The sequence below is a fragment of the Alligator mississippiensis genome, chromosome 9, assembly GCF_030867095.1.
Source record: "Alligator mississippiensis isolate rAllMis1 chromosome 9, rAllMis1, whole genome shotgun sequence".
Taxonomy (NCBI): Eukaryota; Metazoa; Chordata; order Crocodylia; family Alligatoridae; genus Alligator; species Alligator mississippiensis.
The window spans coordinates 71,760,133-71,785,159 of NC_081832.1; the positions used below are offsets into that span (position 1 = coordinate 71,760,133).

At 45.1% G+C, this 25,027-nt stretch overlaps 1 protein-coding gene across 1 annotated transcript in view; it reads right to left on the minus strand.

Annotated features, from left to right (window-relative positions):
• The window catches only part of TRPC7 (transient receptor potential cation channel subfamily C member 7), a 122,016-nt gene that overhangs the window by 10,673 nt on the left and 86,316 nt on the right, over window positions 1-25,027 (minus strand). Inside the window, exons 7-9 of the mRNA XM_059733423.1 lie at window positions 21,456-21,720; window positions 7,592-7,787; window positions 2,137-2,358 (exon numbers count right to left, since the gene is read on the minus strand). Of these exons, the coding sequence (XP_059589406.1) occupies window positions 2,137-2,358; window positions 7,592-7,787; window positions 21,456-21,720 (683 nt within the window). The remainder of the gene's footprint in view (window positions 1-2,136; window positions 2,359-7,591; window positions 7,788-21,455; window positions 21,721-25,027) is intronic.

The following is a 25,027-nucleotide window of genomic DNA, read 5'->3' on the forward strand; positions in this document are numbered from 1 at the left end:
TTCATTATCTTTTAAGTCTCCTATCCTTCCGGTTATTTCATTTCCCATTCCTAAAATACATGATTCTTTAGACTAAAAATGAACAGGAAAGCTGATCTACTAGAATTTGGTGACCCCAACATGTCCGTCTACCTGGGCGGCAGGCAGTTTAAGAAGCAAACCAGTTAGTTGTGGCAATTAAAACCAGGGCCTGCACATCTTAGATATTTTTAGCTTCTCTAGCCATACCTTGGCAGGTGATTGAATGCTCATCCTATGTAAGCGTACTCTCTTAAACTTGCCTAGGGGAAATGCACTCTCAACAAGCACCGGGTCAGCTCTCTGCAATACCATTATTATGGGACAACGGGACTGGTTCCTGTGCTTTCATTGAGATAGGAACGGCTCCAAGCTACCCCGAGGGCAGACTGCAGTCCACAGAGGCAAGCCAAGCAGAGTCCTCCTCTGCGTCGCTCTGGCACACGCTCCCCCACCTGTGTCTATGCTTTTATTTGCTCAGCACTTCCTCTTCAGTCGCTCTCTCTGTTTCCCTCTCACAGGGTGTCACCTTCTCTTCTGGGAGGACCTCATGGTACATCAGTGTCCCCGGAGGGGCTTTCCCTACCCCTTTTCAGCATATTCCTTTGATCTCAAACTTTTTCTTCTGCTCTCACACTTGTTTTTCCACCCCCTCTCCTCCGCTCTCTGCCTTATTTTGCCCCACCCTTCATTTTCTTGGTCCCCAGGGGACAGATCGATGGTCTCTCTTTTGCTCTACCCAGCTGCTCCTGCTAGTCAGGTTAGGCTCTGTGAAGCAGCTAACAGGCTTGAGTTCAGATGACCTGAAAAAAAATGTGCAGCTATACTCGGATTAAAATTTAAAATCCTGGTCTGATGTGCCTTCGAACATGCCTCCTGAATATTAACAACCCCCTTAGAAACTGCTGGCAGCGCTGCTGAGGAACATCACTTGAGCCTCCAGCATGGGGAGTGATGTTACCCCTTCCTCCCCCGCTCCTGCCAAACCCTAAAGCTCACCTTTCCAGGGACCACTTCCCAATCTCCTCTTCCCATTTGAAACCCCACTTGAGCAGGGGAAATGAAAACCACGGCTAGTACAGTTTAAACAAAGCTGTCTCGCTGCCTGTTTCCGTTTGCTGGATTTGACGGCCAGGGTAGAGCAGCTGCAGCTGAATTGTGTGTGAAAAAGCTTCAGGCATTTCACTGTGAAGCAAGAGAAATGCCACGAGGGGAAGGAACAGATTTACTTTGGTGGGGTTTTCTTTTTTCTTTTTTTTGTAATTCCAATCAACTTGCCAGGAACATTTTGTCCCAAAATACCCTAGGAACAGTCCTGAAAATAATCATTTCCACGGGAGAGAGAGCGCTCTCTGATTACACTGACACTTCTTTTTTTTTCAGGGGCAAGACAAGCCAGTTCTGCTGGAGAGCATCTGATTTCTACGACTGCGTGTCCTGTTTTATCATGCGGAAGCTCCTCAGTGCTTGGGAGGAGGCTCCTTCACCCCTCTGAAATGTGCCATTTGGCAAGCGGCAAATTTGTGCTTTCCCAAAGCACCCATCTATTCCAAAACAGTGAGCAGGTGGCAGTTGAGGAAGGACCTATCTGTTTCTGTGCCTGCCGTTAGAGAGATGAAGGGGGACAGGTCAGCAATTGCAGCTTCAGGTCCTCGGGAGAAATTAATAGTCCCTATCCAGACTGTGGCTCCCAACAAAGGTGCAATCAGGGAAATGCTGATTTTCACATAGTGACTATGAAATTGGTTTAGGGGGATGGTGAAAGGAAGCTGGACATAAAAGAGGCAGCATGATCCGCTGGTAGATTAAAGTGAAGGAACCCGGCTTCTAGGCTTTGTTCCACCACTGACTTGCTGCCTGTGCCTTTGAATAAGTCACTTCACCAGTTTCCTATCAGAGTTTATATAGATTGTAAGTATTTTAGCAGGTGCTTGTAAAAAGAGGTCACAATTTTGGCAGGGCCTCTGGGGGTTGCTGTCATATGAATAATACAGAAAAATAGCTTTAACTAAAACACCATGCAGCCCTTTTGAGCTAAGGATCCTTCCCCTATTGTCCTTGGAAAAAGCCACAGTCCCTCGTCAAAGAACATGACCTGCAAAGAGGTGAGTGCCTTACCCGGTGGTTGGAATTGAGCATGCCCATCTCGAGATCATTTTCACAGTTTTTGGCCTTGGATTTGCAGAGTTTTATGAGGCACATTTTGATTCTCATTATGAGATAATAAAAGGATTTGGGGCTTGGCACTAGGTTGAAAGGAGCAGGTAGAGTCCTTCCTTCGTCAAAGTATGACAGCCATAGTTTGGCACGCGCAAACTTCCACTCCACATCTGCATCCTCCTGAGAGGGGGGAAATAAAAACAAGAGCAGCATCAGTATTGAGGTAGGAATATGCCAACTCTGTTCCACTGGCAGTGAAACTAAGGAGCAGAGACCACTTCGATGGACTGAGTACGAGTCTGGTCTCCCGAGGCCCTTCTCCCTGCTCCAACTTTGACGTGAGTAGATTGTTTATTAGGGCTGTGAGAGGCCTCGGACTGTGTTTCGGATCCGGAGAAGCTTTGGATGCTTCGGCGTCCAAAGCAGCCTGTCTGCATCAAAGCACTGGCTTCATTAGGCTTTCTGAAGCGGTTTGGAGCTTCTGAACTTTGTCAGAAAAGCTTCGGAGCCACCTCGGAGATCTGGCCATAGGGTATAATGGGGAAACAATAAAATATCTATAACTTTGTTTTTTGTCTGATTTAGGTGAAATTTGCAGGGGGGGTAGACTCTTCAAAGAGCATGAAGTCTGCCGTGTTTCAGGAAGATGAGTGCCGGGGTTTGGGGGGAACTGCACCCCAAATTCTTGAAAGCAAAACTCCTGTTATGTCTATGTGTTACAACACAGGGGGGTACAAACTGCAGGGGTGGTGGCCCCTGCTCAGGCCACAAAGCCTGCCAAGTTTCAAGAAGATACATGCAGCAGTTTGGGGGAAACTGCACCATAAGCTGCAGACAAGCAAAACTCGTGACATGGGTGACACTGTGTGTGTTAAGGCACAGCAGGGTGAAAGCTGCAGGGGTGGTAGCCCCTGCTGTGGCCACGATGCCTGCCAGCTGTTGAAGAGATCGGTGCAGGGGTGCTGGGTTCTGGGGCCCTGCACCCCTAGCTGCTGACAGACAAAACTCGTGACATGGGTGCTTGTGCAACTGTGTCTGTCTTGGGGCCTGGGAGACACTGCAGCAGGCCTGGCTGCTAAGCTACTGTGTTACCAGTTACCAATCAATCATGATTCCCTCAGGGACTAGCTCAATAAGTGCTTGCTGGCTAATGTAATCAGTTAATTACCATCAATTAGCACCTACAAAACCACAGACTAAGGAAAGGGAAGACTCAATACAGACAATCAACTGCCCCAAGACAGAGCCAGTCAGGTGCACAAGCACCCATGAACATGAGTTTTGCCTGTCAGCAGCTAGGGGTGCAGGGCCCCAGAACCCCCCTGCACCAATCTCCTCGACAGCTGGCAGGCTTTGTGGCCAGAGCAGGGGCCACCATCCCTGCAGCTGTCACCCTGCTGTGCCTTAACATACACAGGGTCACCCATGTCACGAGTTTTGCTTGTCCGCAGCTTGAGGTGCAGTTCCCCCCAAATCCCTGCACTTATCTCCTTGACACTTGGCAGGCTTTGTGCCCTCAGCAGGGGCTACCATCCCTGCAGTTTTCACCCCCCTGTGGTGTAACACACAGAAGTGACATGAGTTTTGCTTTCAAGAATTTGGGGTACAGTTCCCCCCAAACCTCTGCACTGATCTTCTTGAAACTTCTTAGACTTCATGCGCTCAGCAGAATCTACCACTCCTGCAAGTTTCATCCAAATCAGACAAAAAACAACAAAGTTTTAGATATCTTGTGGATTCCCCATTATACCCTATGGCCGGATCTCCGATGTAGCTCCGAAGCTTCGTAGCCGCTTTGGCTGGATTGAAGCAGAAACCCAGTCCGGAGCTTCGGATCAGATTGCTGCCATCCAAAACGGCCACATCCAAAGCCGGATTGGATCTCTGCCAACTCACACAGGCCTATTGCTTATGTCTATATTGTTATGTGCATATTGTGCACCTAAATAACATTCTTCTGGAGTGTGGGGAGTTTTTTAGTGGGGCTTCAAGGGGGAAAGTGAAGTGGGGCATATGTGGGACCGTAGGAGACAGAGGCCAACAGCAAGTGGCAACACAGCGGCAGAGGAAGAAGACAGCCACAGTCGGAGTTTCAGAGCCAAGTGAATGATGAAGTCAGGCAGCTGCTTTCTCCTGGACTGCTTCTAAGCAGCACAGTTGATGGAAGGAAGGAAGGAGAAGCCATTGGGTCCAGCACCCCTGACAGGTCTGCCTTAGTGCAGCAGAAGAAGCTGGGAGGGAACCGACTTATCCTCTATGTCCATCTGCAGCAGTGGGTCCTGCTCAGGGTGTAGCGCAGGGGCGGGCAATTATTTTGGGCAGAGGCCCGCTTACTGAGTTTTGGAAAGCGATTGAGGGCTGCATGACAGGCAGCCAGGGGAAGATAAATATTAATTTTCTAAATTTTTTAGCGGCCCTGAGGGCCAGATAGAACAGCTTGGTGGGCCACATCTGGCCTGCGGGCCGCATTTTGCCCACCCCTGGTGTAGCAGGAGGTATCCATACTATGCACCCAGCCTTCTCCTTGATGATGATGTTTGCCAAAAAAAGGGGGAAGGTGAGCCCCTGTGCCCAGTGCCTTAAACAGCAACTTATTGCTGTTTCTCAGAGATAGCTCAGGGAAATTAAATATAAATATTGGATAACTATCCTTCCTACAAGGCCTCCTCAATTTTTTTTCAGGTAAATGAGATGCTGTTTGAAAACCTGCCAAGCTCCTCAGAACACCTCTGGAGCTGGCAGGATTCAAACAGAGCACCTGGGCAACCCTGCCAGGGTGAGCATGAAACTCGGTGACCTTCTGAATCGAATGTCACCTTCCTTCTAGGCTGGCTAATGGGCACGTTGTGGGAGATGCCAGTTAAGAAAGGGGTCGGAGAGCTCAGCTAGACTCAACAGTTAATGTGTCTGCAGTTTCCTTGTAGGAATGTCTGTGAGAAAAAAAGAGGAGAGTGGCCAAAAAAAGAAAGAAAGAAAAGAAAGGACTGTACTACAGGGAAACAGCATATAGAGAGCAGGGTGTGACGGCAATGAGGAGAACAGGTGAATAGTTGAGTGTGATAGATTTTCCAGGCTGTTATTTCTTCCCTATTGTATCACTCCCATAGGGCGATGGAGGACCTAGTTATAGACATGTCGGAATTACCCTTAGATATCTTACATAGGTCACATTTTGGATCCAGTCGACCCTAACAAGTGCTGTACCGGGTCTCCTGAAAAGGAGCTTGCTGTGGTCAGCCTATAGGTGCTGTGTTTTGTTTCTCTTTGCATATTGGAAGAATGGCTACAGCCACCTTGATGATAACTTTGACGCAACCCAAAAAGCCGTGATGTGCGGATTCGGAATTCCACGAGACGGCAGCAATTCTGGTAAAAATGTAGGATGTGAAATACCTCTGTCCTTTTCTATTCAGGACCATGGTCCTCTTTCTTGGGATGGCAAGGAAATCTTCTGTAAATGAAACGCCCATAAAACACATTCCATATTTTGAGTTTGGCCAAATATATGGGTATATTTTCAGTACCAAGCAAAAAAGAAGCAATCTTAACATTACCATTTAATAATGACTCATGCTTCTAATTAAGCACAGAGATATTTGATGCCTAAGTACCTATCGTTTGATTCGCTAAAAATTTCCAAATAGCAGCTTAGGCTTATTATGTTTTCCAGTAAATGAAAACTATAATAGCCTATACCAGCTGATTCCTTTTTTTGGTCCTAATGATATTCCTTGTCCTGTACCATTATATTTTGGTTCAGATATCTCACATGCCACATAAACACATCCGTTTTTCAGTTAAGATGATATCCCCTTATTAGATTGTCAAAGACAGCCAAGACATCAAGAACTTTCCGGAGGGCAAATGCAAGGTTACTGCAGTCTGTCTGAATCTGAGTGGCATTTATGATTGTATTCAGTACTTCTATGCTCAGGACCTCATAGCAGGATCATTTGCTGGGCAAGAGAGGATGATCTTGCAGCTTTTCTACAGCTGTTTTCATTGTAGTATATAAAGCAGACAGTAATATCAATGGGAAAAAGAGTTTTGCCAATACATCTGTGCCACGGTAACATGAATAATGCATGCTCTCTCATCAGTGTATAGCTCTGATGAAACCACTATGTTGGCAGAAATGGGCCTGTTACAAATGGAGGCATTGAGCCTAATTCTCCCTTCCTTTATAGCAGTGCATTTCTATTGACATGAATGGAGCTATTCTGACTTTGGCCGTTTGGCTTTTGGAGTTGTTTCTGGTTGGCATTGTTGGAGCTGTTTCTGATAAAACCTTGTTTCTTATCTTTTTTAATGAGATACTGATAAGATACCGATTAAAACGCTCCTCTTATCTGACAGCTAGCATGATTTCCTTGATGGGGCCATCTGCACGCAGGGCAAAGGGTATAAAAAATAAGGTAGCTCTGACATTTCAACCTAATTGCAGCATACACAGGAATCCATCTAATATTTTCACTGCTGTGCATAAGTACTCAAGCATCACACCGAGGAAATACATGCAGCCCTGGCCTTTTGCATATTTGGGTTCTGAGGGAAGATTAGAGCAGCTAATTAATACAGATTCAACTATAGTAACTTGACATTCATGAAACTGGGACAAAAAAGAGAGGAATTAGCACTGACATGTGCCCAGGCATTAATCATTCTTCTTGTTTTATTTATCTTAACAAAAATCTGTTTTTCTCTATTTTTTATCCAAATAAGCAAATCCAGTCTGCTAATATGAACAAGACTGGGCAGAGTTGGTTGAAAACCACAAATAAATGTCTGCCAACAGTGATATAGATATATAGAGAGATTTTAATAATTATCGTGCCCATGCCCCTTTTGTGTCCACTTTTTGTCAACATAAACACAAGTGTGTTTCACTGGCACAAATGTTCACGGAAAATGAATGTCAAGATTGTGCACCTATCTTTTATGAATATAATTTTAATTTTAAATCTGCATAGAAGAGTATAGGAAGAAGATAGGCCTGTGCACTCAGCCAATCTGAAACAAGTTAAAAATGCCATGTGATCAATCTGACTAATCACAATTAACCAACAGAAGTTTTGAGGGCAATATTCCAAGAAGTGCGTCAGACCGATACAGAGAATTAAAAAAAATTGTGAACTACTTTCAATAATGTACAAATCTAAAAAACCTGTGATCCAGTCACAGATGTTCAACCAATAAAAGGTAATTGAATTCCTTATTTAAATAAGCCACGGTGAATAATTTGCTTACATCTAATACCAGGTGCGAGATTTTTTGGTTGCCACATAATTTTAAAAGCAACTGCCTTCTGTTATACTCTGACATTTTACGTGCTGGACCCTTCCACTTCCTGATTTTTATAACATCACAGTCAATTAAAACAATATATATATAGTAATCAAATTGCTTATCTTACCTCAATTTCCTGATAGGAGTTGTTGATCATGGCTATTAACATATTAAGCAGCACCACCACCATGGTAACGTTATAAACTCCATAGAGAACATATCCAATATTTTCAATAAACTTATGATCGTACTTCAGCACCACTGATATCACTTCAGACAAGCCAAATATTGACCAGAATAAGGTTTTAAAACTTTCTTCTACCCTAAAAATAAAGCAAACAATCATTTCACAGCGCTGTCTCCAGATCAGCAAGGCTCAGTGTTAATAATGAAAGTGGCGCTTTGCCAATATAAATAGGATATCTCTGTGCAGTCATTGCCCATCATTATTCATCACTCTGTGGACTGCCAACTCATATTTCCTGAACTGATAAAGATATATAACTTCCTAACAAAACTATGCAATGATAAGACTTCTTTATCTGCCCCATCTGGTTTTCTCCTTCCTATTACCTATGAGCTAGACTATAACAAGTGCTCCCCATCCATGAAGGAGGTTGGGAATGCCCTATATGACCAGAGAGAAATGAGCCATGTAGAATTTGAGAAGTTGCATGGAAGGGCTTATGCAAAATAGTTACCCATTTACGTTCTCTCCAAAGCAGGTCAGCATAGGATGCCTAGGAAAGGGAAAGGAATGGGTAGGCAGATGCTTGATTAGAAGCCCCCTGTTTCTGGTTGGCTTCCCAGGGTTCAAAGAATGGCAAGAAATGTGGTGGGAAGAGTTTAGAGGCAAAGGATCACCCAGGGTGGTAAGGTAGGCCCAGACAGACTTGTTGTAATGATCAGTTTGGGGCTTACTGATTAAAAGTGGACCAGAAAGATGCATTGGAAAGGAAGATGTGAAGGAGAGGGGGAACGCATGGACTAAAACGGTGTCAGGGAGAGGAGGAGTGGTGAGGAGGATATGGCAGATGTCAGATGGAGACAAAGCTGAAGTGCCAAAGGGGAAAGGAGAACATGCCTGGATCCAAAGGAAGAGGGGATGATGAGAAGAGGCCCAGGGTCTCTTCAAACCCCGTGGTACTTACAAGGGAGGTTGACTACATGTTTCCAGTTGGTACTGTGGCCTAATCCTGACAAGTCCATTGATAAAGTAGCTAGGAGAGACTTACCACAAGTTGCCCTAAGGAACCAGTAAATTTGTACGTGAGCTCTGCTGTTGGTCCCACCCTTTATAGCAGCACAAGGCATTCATTTCTATCATCTGAAGCACAGCGAAGAGCACTGGACAGTGATTACACTACCTACAGCAGCAGCAACTGGGCATTATCTTTACCATAACCCGTTATACCAGCTTCTCTCATTCGCATACACCAGTAAGGTACTTATGCACTTTATGTACGACATTGCCTGTGGGTGCAACTCCACGGGCTTCACTCCACACCAGCAAAGGTTCTGTCTTTGGAAGCTGTTACACAGCAATTAGCACTTCAATCACAGGGCCTTTTTTTTTCTGTTTTGCTGCCATGTTACTCAAAGAGGTCATGTTGCTTGCCAATCCACATCAGTCACTCTTTTCATTTACATTGTATATACACCCTAGAAATTATGTCATCAGATGGATTCACTTCAGGTACCTGTGGGGCAGAGTTTCTGGGTTCAGACAACTCTTGCTATCACGTCATTTTGAGCTAGCAGGAGACAGCACTTTTCCCTTTGGCAGCTATTTCCCCTTGTTTAAATACTCCCACTTTTGTTCTTTGCATTGAGATACAATGAATAGTAACTGCCATTCATAGGCCCAAGTACTTAAATAATACAGGCCAATGTATAGTCCATTAAATATTGTATTTTCCACTTAAATAACATTTATAAATCCTAAATCACTGGTTTGAAGCCCATCATCCAAGTCACTTATCAGGCTAATAAAAGGTTGTAGCCACCAACCTTGATCCCTGTAGCACCCTACTATTAACCTTCTCTTTTAATTTGGAAAGGCTCCATTTGTTTTCTCCCCTCCAGGCATTTTTTAATACAACGTGTCAACTCTGCTCCTTTCCCCCAGCGCCTGTTCTGGATTGTTGCCATGTTCTCTCTGAAAACTTAATTACTAGCTGCCCATGGCCCTGGCAGCACAGGTGCTTTGCAAAGCAGAGATTTCCTCTTCCAAGGTGAAAACAGACCAACTTATTCCAGCTGTGCATTTCATGGGCTCAAGTTGCAGCAAGGGAAGTTTAGGTTAGATCTTAGGAAACACTTTCTCACTAGGAGAGTAGTCAAACGCTGGAACAGGTTACCCAGAGAGGTGGTGGTATCTCCATCCTTGGAGGTTTTTAAGACCTGGATAGACAAAGCCCTGACTGGGATGATCTAGCTGGGGATGGTCTTGCTTTGAGCAGGGTTGGACTAGATGTAACTTCCTGAGGTCCCTTCCAACTCTAATTTTCTCTGATTCTGATTCTAAGTACATACCCATAGCAAGATGGTGATATTTTCTTCACTGCGATGTTGGAAAATAATGCTCCTGATGGCACCCCAAGTGGGGATTCAGTGGTTTGGCATAAGCAGTAGGGCCACTAAGGTTAGACTCGGCTCCAAATCCAGGCTTTTCCCCAGAAATGTTTGCATGTGGGAAGTTAGTTGAACAGTGGTGCTGATATGCTGGAAGAGGTTGAGAAAAGTTCCCAAAAGGCCTTTATTAAGTTACAGCAAGGGAAGTTTAGGTATGATGTTAGGAAAGACTTTCTCACTAGGAGGGTAGCAAAGCACTGGAACAGGTCACTCAGAGAGGTGGTGGAAGCTCCATCCTTGGAGGGTTTTAAGGCCCAGCTAGACAAAGCCTTGGCTGGGATGATCTAGTTGGGGCTGGTCCTGCTTTGAGCAGGGGGTTGGACTAGATGACCTCCTGAGGTCCCTTCCACCCTCATTTTCTAGGATTCTATGAATATTCTGTCACTAAATTGATCACAAGGTCAGAATAACATCCCTGTTTCTCAGACAGCCCATTGCCTTTCTGCATAGTGCTGACATTGCACAGTTCCTTAGCACAAGCTAAGGGGAACATTACTTTTGTTACAATTTTGGGAACACATCACTAGAAAGAGGGACTTGGGGGCCAGGCTGTGAAAGTTTCTGAGGCTCAGCTGTGTTGATCCAATGTCACATTTTCATTGAAAGTGGATTTTGCTTTGGTTGCTCCATTGCCCCTCATGTCACCTGCTAAACCCCTTCTCTTTTTGGATGCTGCACCTTGCGGCTGGTTCTGGGATGAAAGAAACAGAACCGATGTCGGGGATGTTATTTGAATCTCCTGTTTTGAACCTCAGGGTGGAGCAGAAGCCAGTGGATGCAGGAAGGGCCTGTGCTATCTTGGACCTACCTAAAGAAGGGAAAGATAGTTGGCTGTGCTGCGATGAGGAAAACCAGTTGGCTGAATAATATTTTGGACAGCTGGAAGAAACTGCAACCTGGAGAGCTGTTTCCAAAGAGCACTGGAGTGCAAGCAATTGCTTTATGAAACAGGGAGGAAGGGATGCTGATGCTAGTCCAGCCCTTGGGAGACCCAGGTCTGGTGTCTGGTTCCTCCATGACCTGAGCAGTGCCTGAGGAGGTCCAGTGTTCTCCCCTCCCGTGCAATCCTTACCCTCTGAAATCCCTGAGAGTTAGCACTTAGATGCTGTTAAAAATCCCACACCGCACCAAAGTGCATCTTTATGTCCTTAAATAGCTTTAAAAATCCAGTCCTTGGTTTCCCACCTGTAGGAAGTACCTACTTCCCTATGTCCGGGGGACACTGTGAGGATAAATACATTCAAGATGTGAGAAAACCAGATCCTCTGGCATAATGCCCAGATCCTCAAGGTCTTTAGTTGAAATCAATCGGTATGAGGTGAATAAATAGCTTAAAGCATCTGGGCCATAGCGAATGGTGAGAGAACGACATTTAAAGTTGTAATCATTCAGAAGTCATGTCCTGTGGCTCTGTTGTACGAAACCAAGATTATTTTCCATCGGTCACCGAAAGGCTAAAAACGAACTCTGGAGGAACTACTTCTGGAAGAGTTGTAATCCCGTATCCAGATGAAAACATGGTAAAACTGTGAACCTCCCCATTGATTGATTGGGGATTTCAATATCCGGCGGTGAATGCAACTCCAGAACCCTGCCTTCTCATGAGGCAGGGAAATGTTTTACCTATTTTACAGATGAATAAAGAACCAAACCACCATGTACTGTATCCAGACTGGTACAGTAAAGATTGGAGGAAAGAGGATCTGAAACCTGGATGATGCCATTTCCTGGTATGGCTCCCACACTACTCCCTATCTCCCTCGTTACAAAGGATTTGAATGCACAGGAGACATTTCCCCCTCAGTGCACACATCATTCCCATAAGACAATTTGATGCTTTTGCAGTGAACGCCTCAAGAATGTGTGAGATAATATAACTGCAGTGGACTTTGATACACTATGCACTACTTCCTTCTCCATCGGAAGAGATCATCACACAGCCCTGACTTCATGGAAATCTCTCCTCTATTCTTTCTCTGCTGACTATCATAGGTCACGATGCTTTCCAATTGAGCTTTACTCCACAAACTGGAAGCACTTTAACACTTCCAAAATAACATGTAATAAATAATATATAAAAAGGAGTACTGAAATAATGCCAAAAACCCCCAAATCTCCAAATAACGATGAAAGTGAATGATAACTCAGACTTTTTAGGTAGGGGAAAAAATCCTCACATACACTGTAGACTTCAACTGGATTTGTGATGCAGAAAGCAGGACAAATGTTATCAGTCTTGCTTCCAGTTCAATTTTATTTGTACAGCATGTTCTTCGTTATGGGCTCTTTCAAGACCTGAGTTTTGTACGCAGCAGAACACAAACAGATACACACAATGAAGGACTGTTTGGCAAGTTGCATGCTTCCCAGCAAGCTTTCTTTCTGCATTTCTAGATGTGAGTTAGCTGAACAAAGTCAGTATTTAGCTGTCTAAAATTAATTCTCAGCAAGATGCACCTTGTTTCTTCTGCAAAAGGCATATGTAAATTCAAGTGACAAGAGCATGCTTTGCATGCTACCTCTGGTTCATAAATCAGTGATATACTAAGTTCCTCACACCGCCATAACACATGAGATTTGGAAAGCACAGGTAATCAGTAAGTCACACTGAGCATTCGCTAACCATTACGAGCCTAGCTAAGAAAACTTTTCAGAGTCAACCATGTTTGGACAAATTGAACCTCTTTTTCTGCTTACAAATTGCCCCTGGAAAGCTCTGATTATTCTCAAATGCTTCCAGCTTTTAGAACTATTCACCAAGAAATGTCCCTAAATAGTTGTTTATCTGTTAAGATTTCCTTGTGGGTAACCAGTATTCATTGTGTTATGATCCACCAATGCCTATTCAAGGTGGATACAAGGTCATGCAAAACTTTTTAATGTTGTGAGTGGGTGAGGAGTCTCTTTAAATCAGTTTCCAGTGCAAGCGTTTGCATTTTCACATTCCAGGACTTTTTCCCGTACATTTTTATTATATTTGTTACAATCATATTCATAGATGCCCCAGCCAGGAAATTCATTCAGTAGAATTTTTGAAAAAAAAAAAAGCAATCACAAATGAGTTATGATTGCAGCAAAACGTAATTCACTTGTTTCTTCTCCTGGGTGAATTTTCACAGGAATTATTTGAAATATTTGCTTGCTATAATAATTAGTTCCTCCTCCTCTTCATGAGTCAGCTGGTGCCAATTGCGATTTCCTGAGACACCTGACAAAACCCACTGGCAGTTCAGGGTGTTATAGGAGGAAACGTTTTGATGATGTGCAGCTGTCTTGGTACTTGTACACAAGAACATAAGAAGCGCCATACTGGTTCAGACCAGTGGCCCATCTAGCCCAGTATTCTTGGCCTTTTGGCTAAGATCAAGTATACTGTCCTCTGCATCATGTTACTTGTACCTGCGTGTATCTCTTAGAACCCACAAATCTACACCAGCGTGGCTTCCTTGTGTGGTGGGACCTTTGTATCTCCTTCCCTCCATAGGCATTGTGCTTTTATCTTCTCTATCCCCCACCTTAACCCACCTCTGGCTAAGTAGGCTACACTGTCTCTATGTAATGTAGTTGTGTCCTCCCCATGCCCTCCTCCCCACACCTATAGCCACCCTTGTTTTGGTTTGCCATATCCCCTTCCACCCTGTCAACTTCATAACTTTCTTTGAACATACACCAATAAATGAAATCTGTCTCCAACAGTGGTAGAAATGCTATAAAGGCAGAGTACTGAACCAGATATTTCTAGTGTTCTATCTCCTATTCAATATTTCCCCTGGTATCTACCATTCTTCAGGGCAGCCAGGATCTGGAACCAACTTCCAAGGGCAGTGGGGCTCACTCCTAACCTGGGGGGTCTTCAAAAGGAGGCTACATAATCACCTAGCCAGGGTCGTTTGACCCCAGCATCCTTTCCTGCCCAGTGCAGGAGGTCGGACTTGATGACCTGCTCAGGTCCCTTCCAACCCTACCTACTATGAAACTATGAGAGATGCCAGAGGAAACATCTCCAACCATTCTGTTCAATAGCCATTAAAATATCTATCATCCATGAATTTATCCAGTCCCTTTTGGAACCTGGCTGTGCTATCTGTCCCCATCACCTCCTGTGGCAATGAGTTCCATAAGCTAACTATGCATTGGGCGCATCTACATGAGATGCTTAACTTCTTATTAGTATAGTTTACTGGGAAGTAAGCATATGCATCTACACGTTCACACGCTTACTTCTTCCTTAATACCAAGTACATTTTCTACCTGCCAAGGCAAGTGGCTAATTTACTCAGCATTAGTAATGGCACTGTACCGCTCATGTAGACACCTGACTGGGACCAATATCTGACTGGCGGGGCAGGAGCAAGTCTGCTCTCAGTCAGCCGGGAGTTAGCTCCCTGCCTGTTCCCAGGGCAGGCTCTGCCACAGGAGCCCAGGTGGGATCTATGCCCCCCTGCCCTGGCAGCAGAGAGCTGCAAGCCCCCTGCCCCCAGATTGCAAATGGGCTGGGAGATAAGGGTCTGCAAGCCCAAGCCCCATGACCGCAAGGCTCAGGCTAGGAAATAAGCATCTCCCAGGAGTGTATCTGTGATGGCAGAACTCAGGCTGCGAGATCAGCAGTGGCCCCATGGTTGCAGAGCTGGTGCTGGGATCTCCCTGCTGGCAGGGGATGGGGAACTTGTTCCCTGCCCAACATTGCAAGCACAGAGCTGGGGTGGGAGGAAGCTCCCCAGCCTGTTCCCCCCGCCCACCACCAGCTCTGAAATCATGAAGCTGCATGGGGAACAAGTTCCCCAGCACCTGTCCTGTGTGTCTGGGGGCAATGTCTCCCTGCCCTGGCACTAGAGAGCTCCCAGCCCCCTTTCCCCAACTGGGGAGCAGGGGATGGCAACTCCCTGCAAGGGGACAATTCCCCGCCCAGCCTGGAGCTGGCTGAGACCTGCCCCTGACCAAGACAATTCACAGCCAACTCCAGGCTGTACAGGGAAGTGTGTGCAGCCTGGAGGTGGCTGGGGACTGTCCTGTTTTGGGCAGTCCTCAGCCACCTTTGGGCTGCACAAGCAGACTTCCCCATACAGCCCAGGACTGGCTGGGAACTGTCTCGATTAGGGGCAGGTCCCAGCCCCATGCCCGGATCAGGTGATTGAGGCACAGGGCTTGGAAAGAGCTGCAGGGGTGGGGTAGGTCCCAGCCCCTGTCTTGATCCACTGGTGGGGCAGCTAGCAGCGAGCTAACCGCTAGCTGCCCCACGGTGGATTGGGGCAGGGGGCTAGGACCTGCCACTCCCCTGCAGCTCTTTCCAAGCCCCATGCCTCTGCTGAGGGAGCCAGGGCCAGGAGCTCCATGGTGCCAAGGCAGGGAAACATTGTCCCTGCCCCAGCAGCAGGCATCCCCCCAGAGCCAGGAGGCAGCTGTCTCCTGGCCTGGTGCTCCCTGCCAGTCCATGGGCTAGCACCCAGGGGGACCTGGTGCTCCCGCAGGTGGTGGCAGGGACCCATTGCAGGGCTGCATGGAACTGGAAGCAAATGTTCTCCCTAATCTCTGTATGTGTAGACACCTACCCCAAAACCCTTACTCCGCATTATTTTACTGCACAGTAAATCTAGCCTGGAGTAAATGCACGTGTAAACATACCCAGTGTGTAAAAAAGTATACAGATACTGTAGTTTTACCATATTGTTTAAGGTTCTGAGGTTTCAGTTCGAGAACAGCACAAGATAGACCTGATCTGTTCTGTGTATATATATATTACTTGGAAAGGTCACAGCCTCTGGGAGCCTTGACACTGATTCTTACAAAGAACAGCAAAGCCAAGGTGTGGACTGTCTATTGTTGCATATTTGGACCAGCGTGACTATTTCTAATCCCGGTAATTGCAAGGTGACAGGGTCCCTGATCCTGCAATCTGTGGGGCACCTTAACTGGCATAAAGCCTCATTAACTTCAGCATGAATCCATGTGAGATTCCAGCTCTTGGAACGGATCATACTCTGGGATTGGGGCCAAATGTTTCAACTCACTACTTCTAATGGCTTGATCTGCTTTTCAGGCAGCCTCCACCTATACCCTGCTGTCAGGACACTTGGTAGCAACATAAAAGACTGCTGTCTCATGTCACTAGCTGGAGAATTTTACATCTTAATTTAACTGGTGACCTTTCTTCTAATTTTGTACATGATTTGTGTTCATCCAGTAGGTCATTACTAACAATACAAACTCCTTACAGTCCCTTGAAGGTACATAAGTATTGTTCAGAGTATTCAAAAGATTTGAACTGAGGAAAGAAGAGCCTTTTAATTTCCCTTTAAAAGGGCATCTCCCTGTCCCCTACACATCCCAGGTACAGCCTCATCTTTCAACCCTTATTCACACAGGTAATCCTACCGCACCTCTAGGAAGTTATCACCATTTCAGTCCAAGCTGTTTCCCATTTACCTCAAGTGAGAGTAGCAGGCATAAAGGGAACCCGATCATTAACTAAGCTCTTCAGTAAATTGCTTCACGATAGCATTGCATCAGAGACTGTCAAAAATTCATCAGCCAACTGTTTTGGAAACATGCGCCAATGGAATACTATAACTGACGGCTATGATCCCAGAAAGGGAGGGAGGTATTCACTCAGCTGTTGATTAACTCCTGTGCTTCAAGGGCATATTCTTCTATTCAAGTGATAAGTGAGTCGCACCCTGTGTCTTCAATTCTCTTTTACCTTGTTATGGAAAACAGATCAATGTAATTGCATTTTGTCCCTGTAAACCCCTCCATTAAAATGTATCCTCAGGTGGCAGAGGAACGCTATGAGGCACATTTTCCTTGATTAGAAAATTTAAAATCAACTTTATAAAGCATGTGTTATACTAGATGGTAGAGTAATAGCATTGGATCCTATGTGTTGGGGGAGAAACAGTCACTCAGATAAGACAGATATTAAAATGGGAAAGTCAGTTCCTCGTAGTAGGGCTAATGGCAGAGCCTATTTCCCACTGTGGAATGGATTACACGAATGACGCATCAAAATGCCAGTTCCTGCCTACTCTGTCTTATGTTAATGTTGTAGTATCAACTCACTTAACCCTTAAATGTCATGGTACAGATTGGCTTAGATCCATAAGGGGGAAATTGTTATATAATATGGCTCAGACAGGAGAAAGGAGGTTGTGGATCTATCATTTAATTCCTCTCCTGCTCCCATGTGCAGGGGGGAAGCTGCAGTGTCCTTAATTTTTACCAAGGTGGCCTTTTTAATTTATTTATTTTCCCTGTCAAGGGTTGGAAGTGATTTGGGAGTTTGGGGGAATGGGGGTGACCAGAACATCTGCCCCCTGGTAGCCTGGGGCATAGGATCCCCCCATCACCCTGTGCATGCCCAGAATCCACAAATGCATTTCCACAACCTACTAACTCCAGAGGTGAATTCCTTGCTGTATTGAAGTCAGTAGCAAAAGTCTGGCTGATATCAGAATTTCCATTCATGGACCTTTCACGAAGGAGCCAGGAAATAATGCTCCTTTGGGAGTCTGGTGGTCTCCCGAGTGAAACAGCACAATGCATTTGATTACAGCTGAACCACCATTCACAGCACAGGTACAGCAGCAGAGGTTAATAGCAGCACAACTCCTAAGGGATCCATGCTGATGCATACACAGAGAGATGTGTGGAGAGGTCAGTTCCCATTCTGCCCTGGGCCTCAAGTGCAAAGTATGTCCTTGAGGTTTCTAGTGTGCACCTCCTACTGCTTCTGCAAAGCTCCACACTGTTCTATCTGAACAAGGCATTCATCTGAAACTCAGCGTCTTCAGTGCTCTGGGGTTTTCCTAACCCTTTCTGATATTTTTGAAGTGAAAGGGGCTATATGTGGTCCAGATTTATTACAGACCAGCATGCAGGAGTATGGGTAGGTTGTCCCATATCTAGTCTGAATGCAACAAATGTGTGAATTTAGCCTGCATGCCGAATTATCATATCAATCTTTTAATTCTGAGGTCCCGTTTCTCAGGTATAGTCCAATTGTTCAGTCTTCACAGATAGGATGGAGCCCCCTAAATATTCTCCAATGGTAATTTTTCCTACCATTCAACAAGTACAGTAGTTAATTAATGTTTTGTGGCAGAATGCAAGCAACACAGACCCAATGTCAAGACGTGCAGGCAATCTCCACCTTTTCATGGATGTTGTTGATTTATTGGGTGGTCACTAGAGGGAGATCAAGAAATGCTTAGTCTCCGACTTCCCTTGCATGTTATAGTCTTCAGTGTGTGCTCTGTTAAGAAAACCATATTCTTGACTGAAGGAATGCAAATTCCTGCTCCTATCACTGTGCTATTTCTGCTTCTCCCTGAATGATTTATTATGTTGGGTTTTTGGGGTTATTTTTTTTTTTTGAGAAATTCCTCAGTAACACATTCAAAATATTTGTCTCTCTGAATATGCAGAGCCTGACAGAGCAGCTGCATTCAGCTGTGGCATTTCAGCTGCATGAGTAATTGAACTTCCTCCTCATTTTACCTACGCTTCGGCGCAAGTAGCTTACAGTCTAGGAACACAAATTAGGGCTGTGTGAAGCTTTGGCAGCTGATTTGATTCAGAGGAGATTCGGCTTGATTTGGCCGCCGAATCTCCAAATCTGAATCGAATCGGGAGACCAATTAAAAGGTCAGAACTGAATCAGAAGCCTCTGAATCAATTCAGAAAAGATTCAGCGCCGCTTTGGAGATTCAGCCATAGATTAAACAGGCAGCAGTCCTCACCACTCAGGACAAAGCTGCCTTCAACTGGTAAGTCTGTTGTGGTGAGCAGAGGGGGGAGGGAAGGGGGGACGGGGGGCAGATCAATGCTCCCACATTGAGGGACAGATTGGGGCTGGGGCTGGGACAAGCTGTCCAGCTGGGGTGGGGGAGGGCGTGGGACTTGGGGACGGTGGTGGGGAGGCACGGGATGCAGGCATGGCAGCACTGGGAGCAGGGGCTGTGCCCCACTGCCACTTGCCCAGCTAGGCGGGGAGTGCACAATATAGGCATGGCTTGCTCCAGGCAGAAGGGGGCAAGCAGCAGCAGGGCATAGCCCCCACTCCCAGTGCTGTTGTGCCCGCATCCTGTGCCTCCCACCCTGGCTGGGCTATGCCCTGCTGCAGCTTGCCCCCTTCTGCCTGGAGCAAGCTGTGCCTGTATTGTGCCCCCTCCCCCCCCGGCTGGGTAAGTGGCAGCAGGCATGGCCCCCACTCCTAGTGCTGCCATGCCCACATCCCGTGCCCCTCGCCCCCTTCTCCGAGTCTTGTGCCCTCCCCCTGCCCTCCCCCAATAGGCAGCTTGTTTCAGCCCCAGCTCCAATCCCTCTCTCGCGAGTGGGGCATTGATTTGCCCTCCCACAACCCTTTCCTCCCCCTCCACCCACCGCAACAGACTTACCAGCTGGAGGCAGCTGTGTCCAGCATGGTGAGGACTGCTGCTTGTTTAGTCTATGGCCGAATCTCCGAAGTGGCGCCAAATCTTTGGATCCGATTTGCCTGAATCGAATCAGGACAGTGATTTGAATCTCCAAATCAAAGCACTGTCCCTCCAAATCAGCCAAATCCAAATCTGAAGCAAATATTTGCCACTTCATACATGCCTAACAGAAATCACACACTTAACCTCGTCTTTTCTCTTTTTATAAAGTGATGTATAAGATGGTTCCCCACTGATATTTTCAGAGATAATGTTATGAACATTTTTGTTTCATGTTCACTCATCCCATAAAAAGCCCTTTCTTGCTTGTTCTGTTTTTACTATTTTCCTCCAGAAAAAAGAATTTCTAAATTACCAAGCTTCTGTCCCCGTTGATTCCACATTCTCCAAAAGACTTGGGATCTAACATCAAAATGGGAGACTGAAAGCTTTCTAATCAAAGATTCAACATTACCTCCCCATTCATAACTTCATAGTTGTTGGGGGCTGGAAAGGACCTTACAGATCATTGGGTCCAGCCCCTTTGCACTTGGACAGGAAAGACTGCTGGGATCACATGATCCCAGCAAGATGGGTGTCAAGACACTTTTTGAAGCTCACCAGGGTGGGTGGCTGTACCACTTCTGGGGGAAGTCTGTTCCAAAACCTCGGTACTCAACTTGTAAAGAAGTTTTTCCTTATGTCTAGCCTGAAGTGATCCTCAATCAGCTTCTGCCCATTATTGCTTGTCCTCCCTTGGTGGACCTTGGTGAATAGATGCTCCCCCAAGCCCTGATGCACACCCTGATATACTTATAGGCTGTCACCAAGTCCCCTCTGAGTCTTCTCCTCTCCAGGCTGAACAGTCCCAGGTCTTTCAGCTTCTCCTCATATGACCTGGTCTTTAGGCATCTAATCATGTGTATGGCCCTCCTTTGGACTCTCTTGAGCTTTTCCACATCCTTCCTGAAGTACGGCACCCAGAACTGGACACAGTACTCCAGCTACGGTCTCACCAAGGCTGAGTAGAGAGGGAGGAGGCATCCTTAGCCTTGCTTGAGATGCCTTGGTAGATGCATGCCAGTGCTTGATTAGCTCTGCTATCTACGGCATCACATTGGTGGCTCATGTTCATTTTGTTTCCAGTCATGACACCCAGGTCTCATTCAGTTGTTGTGCTGGCAAGCCATTCAGTGCAAGCCAGAGATAATGCGACTGAGGCAAGGAGGTTAGATGCCTACAGAGTATTTTGGGACATCTCTGACCCAAGGAAAATCTAAAGCATGCAAAACTGGAGGCAGTTGGCAGTTACTGAGCTCTCATCATGAACTTGTGAGCCAGAAAAGGCCTTGCAGTGCACTGAATGAGATCAAAGGTAGCAGAATGCTTACTGAAAAGGAGAAGCATGACTGCGTGACTCGGCTGCTCTGACAAGAGGCAAGAGGGACCCCAAAAAATCAGGATGAGAAGCAGCTGCTCAGGAAGGGAGAATGAAGGTGGCTGAGGCCACAGGAGGGATGGTGAGTGATGACATGGAAGTGGAAGAGATGATGGAGGGAGAATCTGTCGGGTATGTTCAGGGCATGCTTCATCCTGCCTCAGGGTCAAACTAGATGATCTCTTAAGGTCCCTTCTAGCCCTACTTTTCTGTGATACTAAGAGAGACTTTTGGAAGAGCACTTAGCCTGAGTATAGCTAAGCATTAAACCATAATGCCTATTAAACCATGCACAATTTTCTAGCCAAGCATGTCTTTTTGTCTTTAATGGGCTCGTGCAGTGACAAACCTCTACACTGCTTTGAATAATTGAATGTATGTTTCAGCTATAAAGTGTAAACTGCATTGGTCACATAAAGGCATGCAAAGTTACCCAGGATGCAGCCTAGAAAGGAATGTCGTTATGCCTCAAACAATACTCACTGTAGTCTCCTTTCCTAGGTACTCACGTTGTAAACGCTGGGTTATATTTTGCACCAAGATAGTAAGAGTAAAGGTTGAACATTCCAATCATGAAGGCAACAAACACCATGATGAAGATGACCATGAATTTGAAGATATCCTTCACGGTCCTTCCCAAAGAGATCTGAAGGGGGCCAAAGCTTTCGTTCGCTGGAAGAATGTAAGCAATGCGGGAGAAGCTGAGTACTACAGCTATTGCATATAGTCCTTCTGATATGATCTGAGGATCCGAGGGAAGCCACTTGTTCCTGGCTAAAACAATACATGTGCATAAAGTGTTAGTAATGGGAAGAGCTAGGGAAAGAAATCTGTAACATAAATCACCTGTGATATAGATTCTGGGTCTTGGTTGTGACCAGGACTGGAAGGAGAAGTATAATGTCCAAGTAGCTGTGGTTATCACGTTTTTCCAAAATGGGTAGGAATTATTAGCCACATTTGGAGAAGCAGAGGCATGGAAAGGTTACTTATGATTTGCCCACGGCCACACAGCAACTCACCGACCGAGACAGGAACAGAACCCCTGCTCCCTTACTCCCTGGCCGTCGCCTTATTGCCTATATTTGCTTCAGTTCCAGTTGAAGATCATAAAAGTTGTGCCATGGTGCGATTTCAAATGCAAACAGGAAGAAGGTAATTGCTAATTTGGTATTATTTGCTTTGAATGAAGGGCACCACAAAAACATGAAAAGAAACTCACTGGAATCCAGCCCAACCATTAGACCACAGAGGTTTGGATTTATTCCTATAAAAAAAATAGAGCCTCCATACCACTTGATCTCTCCAGCTTGTGTTAACTGCTCCAACTGAAAACAATTCTGAGAAATGTGGTCTCTTGCTTCTGTTCTTGATGTTCTTCTTGATATTATCTATATGCACGTCATCTATCTACTCTACCCAAAAGTTGATGCCCTCTTATTATCATGGTATCTAAGTGCTTTTACATGAATTGAGATTCAAAATAGAAAAAAGGTGGGGATTCTGACTCAGAAGTGACATATATACATATCTAATGGCATGGCAGTAAATTAAAGTATTATTAGTGTGAACCTAGACTGTTTGAAAAGTAGCAGACTGGAAGGTAACGTTAATGGAAGGCTGCCACAATGCCAGTTTAATGGCATGTTTGTGCCTTATCAATCTAGGAGGAAAACTAGTTTTCAGATCTCTTTGTCATTCATTCTGCATCAGTTCCCAATAAATTGTTTCCCTCTTGGCCACGCAATCAAAATAAAAGCAGCTGACTTTTAATACAATGACATGACTAAGGAATGAAGAGCTAGTAGGGTGAAACTCTGGCTCCACTGAAGTCAAGTAAGAATTTTTGCAATTCACTATTTCACTCATCGATAAATAGAAAAAGCAAAAGGAAAAAAAAAATCCTAACCATGCCAAAGCAAAGAGCTTTTCTTAGGTGATAATATTCAATATGCTTTGTTTTTCTACTATTCATTTGCTTGGTATAATAGACTTCAAAAAGAATGTAACACCTTTGGTTTCCCTGATAAACCCAGTGGATTTTAATATCTCGCTCTTTTCTGAAGTTAAATGGTCATATAATTATTTCTAAGTTTGTTCATTTTCATTTATTTTGACAAGGGCTGCACTTGAATGGGTATGGACAGAGTGCTACACTGAATTTTATGAAGCGGTCTAAAACAAAATGGCAAGAAAAATCAATTTATAAAGGTTGCGCTGTAAACTGCTGGGCAGCAAATAAAACCCAAACTCCAACAGCCAGCACTGCAGTTCAATACCTAATGACAACTTTTCCAGTTTCTTTAATTGCTTTAAAAAACCTATTTTTTGTTATCTGAATAAGCTACAGCTTTTGTCACAATATAAAAAGAAAATGTATCTTTAAGTATCAAAATGCTTTTAATTATCTCGCGTTGTATTTCTAATTTCATTATGTATGGCTTTTGCTTAATTTATGCTCGTTTTTTCTGTTGAAAATTAAATTTCCATAAGCCTGGGAAAAAACATAGCCTTGCTTAAGAGCTTTTAGGAAAAAATGCAATCTATCAGCAAATGAGCACTTTGTTATTTGCAGGTTTTTAAATATAAATAGTCCTTCCCCAGGTACAATGAGAAAATACACTCGTTGATGTAATATCAACCACAGTTTTTGGGACCCTTCCCCCCCTTCCCAAGGCTTCCTGCCCTGCAGGTTCTTCCTAACGTTAGAAACGACACGGATTTATAAACGACAATGTTCTTCCACATGAGGGCACTCCTTACCATATAACCAGAAGCAAATATTTTCAATAGTCCAGAAGCAAACCAGAAGGAAGACAAAAGAAAACACAAGAGATTCAGGCCTCACCATTATCTTTTGTCCAGTGAGTAAGAGAAGCGGTTGCCACATATTTTACTCAAAAACATTCTTATTTGTCAATATTATGACTGCACACATTGAAGCTCAGCTGGCATCTAACAAATCACTCCGGGAACCATCCTGCTTATACCCACTGAGTCCAACCAGAAATTAGGACCCAAGTCTTCCAAGTAGCTCAGCGCAGCAGGTGTTTGCAGACCATGTCTAACCACAGAAGCAGACTCTGTACAAAATGCAGTTGCAGCTGCTGTTTTGTCTTAAAACACAAGTACGGGAAGAGATGGTTGCGATGGCGTCACTGCCACCCACGTTTCATGTAAAACCCTAAGGATGAGAGCACTCACCCAGGAAGTGGAAGATTCAAATTCAGTTCCTGCCTCAGCTGGGAGCGTTCAAACCCACATCTTCCAGGAGATTGCCCCAACCACCAGGCTATTTTGGATGGAGAAGCACTCCTGACTTTTCTCACTGACGGCTGTGGCAATATAGAGCAAGAGGGTTCATTGGGCAGAGAGAGTGAAAGGAAGCAAACTCTCTGGGTTGGCAATCATGGGAATGTCACTGGGCAGAAGGAAACCTCAGTTCTAGTCCCTTTCCCAGGTCTACTTATGCATTTTGCATCACACAACCATGCAGGTCCTCAGTAGGGAACAGAACATTTCCTCTGTCCTGACTGCTTCCATGACGCACGCCCTAAACACTAGCCTATAGAGACCGCCTTTTGTTTCCTTTCTGGCCCGGTGAGTCTTGAATTATTTTCTGAACCCAATTATAGCTTCAGGAGGAAGGGAGGAGGGTACTGCTCACTTGGCTTAACTTGTAGCCAGGTGGGCAGAGGGTTCTCCTGGGAGGTGTGGGTTTGAAACCTCTCAGCTGATCTCAGGTTTCCCTCTTTCTGTGCGAGTGCTCCTGTATCACCAGGACAAATATTCTTATGGAAAACAAGAATAATGATTTCTGTTGAAAAATATGTAGGCACCCAATTTAAGGAGTGAACTCTGAGTTATGGATGGAAGCATTACCACACAAGCTTGATTGAGACACTTACTGTCTAACTGGATTTCCACTCCCTGTGCCCAACATTTTCTATTGGCTAGCTTAGCCAGTTTTCTGCTCAGTGTGTTGGCTGTTGAGATCCCCATTCTGAATCTTAGGGACCCTTCTACACATTACAGGTATTGTACAATTAACTGGTTAATTGCACAATTAACTAAAACCAGC